Here is a 5,214-nt window from a genome sequence, read left to right on the forward strand (position 1 = left end):
ACTGGGGGCTGAAGGAAAGCCATGTGATAACAGGAACATAAGCAGAGCAATTCATTGGCAAAAACCAAGGGTGGCAGCTGACCAAAGTCAGTTAGTGACACCAAGCTGATTAGCGTCTCACTTCCACAAACGAAAGTCACAGGAAGATAAATAATTTCCCACAGGACGCATGACATTGCTGCGCTTCAGTCACCAGGGTCCAAGATCTCTGTGGAGCCGAAATCCTTATAAAAGCAAAGCTTTTCTGTTTTTCTAAACACTATTCAGACCCCACTTTCCTTCTTCTTATCCTGTGTACCCAACCTAACATGCTGGCATTATTTCAAAGACAGAAGAGATGCCAAATGCACATTTCTCATCCCTACCGATCCATAAAGCAGGGCTCACATGTTTATCATACGATCATGGATAATTCTTCATGCTTCTTTTTCTAAATGGAAGATGTCAAAAACTATTATAAGCAGTGGCAGTAGGTAGAACCTGCTTAGCCGAAAAAGGCTGATCTTATTCACAAGCAAGCACTGGAGCTATCTGTGAAGCCTAAATTATTACACATCAACTAATGTATTCTCATGCAAATGGTTGGCAAATTCTATCACAGAATGTCCTCATCTCCACAGTGTTTAGATGAGGCCTCATCACTTGGTATCCCAAATAAGGCAGAACACAGAAAAAAAGCATTCAAAAACAAGACCATGTTGTCACAAATAAAGGTTGGGGTGAAAAGGTCAGAGGGAAATTAGAATCCACCAGAACCATAAGCAACAGCTTGAGAGACAGTGCAAGGAGCACTGAAACAACAAAGCCCTTGCTCCACCTGCTATTATAGACAGTTATAGACAGAGTTATATTACTATGATAAACCACATAGTTGAAGGACCATATCATTACTCAGTCGCTTTAACCCATCTCCACTCAGAATGAGCAAACCCAAGAATTCTTCAAATGAGGTTCTTACTAGCAAGCTGCTAAAATAAACACTTTCCTGGAGAAGATTCAGAAGAATAACTCCAGTAGCCAATCTCCCATACTGACTACAGTGGCATTACTTGATCACACAGAGAGATCAGACGATGAGCACGTACAGTTCAGGCAGCCCTGTGTGCATTCACACAGCGCCAGCGTGAACAGTACGTACTCCGATAGGGCCACAAACTAAAACTGTGGAGCACTGCACTCATTTCAGAGTTACCTTACCCAGAACCAGGGTCCCACCACCACCAACAAATCCCTCCACAAGCCCCAAAATCAGCTGCCACAGAAGGCTCTGGAGAGCCATTTTCTCCCCTCCAGCCCACAGGCTCCAGCCAGTGCTACACAGCTGTGACACTCTGTCTTCAGCAGGAGCTTCCCGTCTCCACCACGTCACATTCTTAATGCTGCCCGCGTGGGCGAGTCTCCTGGACTCTGCACAGGATGTGGAAGGAGGCGCCAAGAAGCAGAGGAATAGCACCAGGGGGTTCGGATTCCCCTCCACAGAGCCGCAGACCCATGAAACCTAGCAGGAGACAGAGAAGGCTGGTGGGGAAGAGCACGCTTGTCAGTACAGGTAACCAAAGCAATATATCTTTATACGCATGCCCTGAGGATATGAAACAACACTTAATTACTCTGAAAGTAAATTAAAAAATAGTAGGCAGTTACAGTTCAAACAGAAACAGAGCTTAACAACCATACATTAATAGAGATGTTACGAGATATTTATCAGTTTAAAAATAAAGGGACTCAGCTAATTTCCAGCAGCACAGTTCTTGTGCAAGTTTGAATAGCAGCACTGACAAGACCACAGCTTGTCAGCTACTGACAGACCAGGACGGGGAGCTGAATATCCAAACGACAGGCAATTTGAGTTGACCTTCCTTCAGTAACCACGGCAGTAGCTTCCAGAAGTCACACTTACTAACCAATGGCCAAAGCCAGCTAATGGAGGAAGTACTCTGCCAAGTCTCCACTTCAACCTGCTGAGATGGGTGGAAACCACCTATTTGCATTACTGTCATATATATTAATTGTATGTTGGGTAACCTGAGGTTAAAACATAGCTTTTTATGAAAAAAAGCCAAGGCCTTGCATAGCCTTTAGGGATAGAGCCTCAAATTAATTCTGTGATAACAGACATGTTGGGAAAAGAAATCACGTTTCATCATTCCAAAATGGCCACGCTAGAACTTGAAAGAATTGATACAGGGGACATTAGGCTTACGTAAGCCATTTACTAACAGAAATTGAAACCTAAATGTCCTTTGAAAACTGAGTAAAAAGAAAAAATCTACCTATTGGAAACTGAGGTACAGCTTCATCGAGAACTGAACAGGGCGTCAAGCCACGAACCAGACCTTGGTGCCACGACAATTCCGTATCCCACTCAGCAAAGTGACCCTTTTTTCTTCCTCAAGCCCAGGCCTGAGGAGAGCTGGCTCCCTTTAGGGACTGTTGTGCATCTCATAATGTCGTAAAGCTTCTGCGAAGTGTGACTGCCGGGCGAGGAACTCGGGTACTTACTGACTTCTCTCTTATTGCTGGGAATCACCCATGATTCACCAAGAGCGAGTCAGATTCATCTGCCGTGTGCACGACACAGTCCTTTTCCTGAAGGATACAGTACTAAACACAACCAAGGCAGGAAAAAAAAAATAACAGTTTGCTCTCCCAGTTTAAGCCTCCTTCCTCCAGTCACCGCAAACACCCGTTCCATTTAGACGGATTTACACCTAGAAGCCTCAGCGAAACACCACGGCAGGCCGAGCACCGACACTAGCTGCCTGATTAAGAAAACGACTCTCGCCACCCCAAATCCCCTCCCACGGACGTGATCCTCTTCTGCAACTGGAACAAACTAGCCGCTAACCAAAGGCGGCGATGCCCGACACAACGGTGGTGGACGCGACCCCAACGCGCCGCGCGGGTACGCGCCGCGGCGCCGCGCCCCGGGCCCGGGCGGCGGTTTGGCTGGGCAGAGGCGGTTTTCAGGGTTACATAAGCAGGAAGAAGTGAGCGGCCGCCCGAGCGCTGGCTCCTTTCACCGAATTCCCCGTTACCGGCCTCTCCGGGCCGAGGGGCAGCTCAGGCGCCCGGACGCCGCCGCGCGGCCTCTTCCGCCTCGAGAAGCGGCGCCCCGCGCGGGGCGGCGACGCCGGTGCCGGCCGGGAGCCCGGGGCCGCTCGGTGCCTGCGCCTCGGCGGGAGCCCCGGGCGACACAACGGCCCCGCCGCCCGCTCGCCCGCCGCCCCGCGGCCGTCGCCGTCGCCGTGGCCGCGGCGGGCGCTGCCGCAGCCGCCCCCCGGCGCTCGCTCACCGTCGGAGCTGACGGAGTCGTAGGGGTCGGCGGCGGCGGGCGGCGCGGCCGGCTCGCGGTAGTCCACCCAGCTGAGCCCCTCCACGCTGTCGTAGTCGGCGCGGGGCTTGTCCTCCACCGGCACCACGGTGAAGTGCGGCATGGCTGGCGGCGCGGCGAGGGCGGCCCGCGGCACCGCGGCGAGGCAGGCGGGATGCGGCGCGGAGCCGGCGGCGCATTCCTGCCCCGTGTGGTCACTTCCTCTCAGGAAACCGCGCTCCTCAACTCCACCCATTCCCCTCCGAGCGCCGCGGCGGCGCAGCGAGGAAGCGGCGGCGGGGGCCGCCGGGCGGGCGGGCGGGACGGCGCCGGGCCGCCCCGCAGCGAGGGCCGCGCGGGGGGCGCTCAGCGGCGGGGGCGCGCGGCAGGGGCCGGAGGCTGCGGGGCGGCGCGGGGCGGCGGCGGCGGGAGCCTTCCCGCCTCGCTCATGCCGGCGGCGCGGTGGGGTGGGGCGGGGCGGGGCGGCCCCCCGCCGCCCTCCCTCGCCGACGCTGTTGTCCTGCCTCGGGGCGGAAATTTCCCTCCGCCGCTGAGCAGCGGCTCTGCGGCGCCCCCGGCGCGGCCCTGAGGGCGCCGCCCCGCCTCGCCCTCGCGCGCCCCCTCAGCGCCCGCCGCCGCCCGCCGCCATTTCCTGCGGCCCGCTGCCCGGGGCGCCGGGCGGCCTGCTCGGGGGGTGCGAGGCTTTAGCGGCAGGAGGGAGGGCTCCGGTGCTGAGACGCGGGGAAAACACAATAGCGGAGGGTCCTGTGAAGCTTTGGAAGCCAAACGGGGGGGTGTCGGCGAGCACCGCTGGTGGCTCCCCCACAAGAGCGAACCGTGGTTCCGGTGACCAGCAACAAACTGATTCAAGACACACTGCCAGCCCCAGAGCGGGTTTATTTTTAAACGAATTAACGTTAACTTCAGATACCACAGCTGGCCCCGTTTCCTGTGTTTGTGGTGGCTCCTCACCCCGTGCTGCTTCTCTTCTCCGGCCGCCTGAAACTCCCCGAAATAACATGGCAGGCCGAGCCGTCCAAGCAAAACAGGAAACGCGGCTGTGCGAAACGCGCGGAAGCAGCAGGGCCGAAAACGTAGCACTCGGAAACCTGAAATTTAGCTAGAGCCAAGGGTATTTCTAGCCCAGGCGAAGCAGGCTGCCAGGGCGGGCAGGCCGCGAGCTGGGGTGGCCGTGGCTGCCGGCCGCGGCCCGTAGCGGAGGCTGCGCCAGGCCCAGCAGCCGCCTCGGCGGCGGCCGGAGCCACAAGCCCAGAGCGTGACTGCCTCTTAACCTCCTAGCCCCGGGGAGAAAAATCCAGTTTCGCCTTCGCATCTGAAAAATCCTGGGCCAGCTGGGTATCTAAGCCTTCGTTTTGTATATGGTCGCCTTCACATGGAGTTTAAAGATGAATTAATAGTCAATAACACTACTTACTGTCCCTGTCTGAAAGCTAACCTTGAAAGTAAAAGGATCTTTTTAGTATATTAAGTAATCATCAGAGAAAAAGCTTAAGACAACAGGTTGTGTCTTTTACTATGGAGTAACAGCTCCAACTTATTTGTAGATTTTTTGACTAAAAATACGCCTTACTCAAGAAATCTGTGTACAGTACTAGATCCAGTGCTGATGTAAGTTTTCTACAGGAGTAACGTAATTTTCTAACACTGCTATTAGACAGTATTGAAATCCCCCAGAAGTCTATGGGAGAATATAAACCTCAGAGCAGAGGAGGAGGATAAAATTCTATTTCGACATTTCCTGTGCCCAGAAAAACCTTATTCTTAGCTTTCTGAATTTGTTCTGCTTTTTGACAAAGCAGTCTTCAGGTCACTGAGATAGAGAAATGTGCAATGAGCAACAGAGAGACAGCCAGGAAGGAGAACTCTTTGTTCACAAGAAC

At 54.3% G+C, this 5,214-nt stretch overlaps 1 protein-coding gene across 5 annotated transcripts in view; it reads right to left on the reverse strand.

The window, feature by feature from the left end:
* Positions 1–3,569, reverse strand: part of SLC12A4 (solute carrier family 12 member 4) — a 50,316-nt gene extending 46,747 nt beyond the window's left edge. For 4 of the 5 annotated variants that reach the window (XR_010885298.1, XR_010885297.1, XM_067302602.1 and 1 more), the window contains exon 1: positions 3,296–3,569. Coding sequence is in view for 2 of the 5 variants with exons in the window: in XM_067302602.1 (XP_067158703.1) it covers positions 3,296–3,569 (274 nt within the window). In the remaining 3 variants the exon portion in view is untranslated. The remainder of the gene's footprint in view (positions 1–3,295) is intronic. The other variant, XR_010885299.1, reaches the window with a different exon arrangement.
* Between the last annotated feature and the right edge of the window lie 1,645 nt (positions 3,570–5,214).

The sequence above is a fragment of the Apteryx mantelli genome, chromosome 10 (assembly GCF_036417845.1).
Source record: "Apteryx mantelli isolate bAptMan1 chromosome 10, bAptMan1.hap1, whole genome shotgun sequence".
Lineage (NCBI taxonomy): Eukaryota > Metazoa > Chordata > Aves > Apterygiformes > Apterygidae > Apteryx > Apteryx mantelli.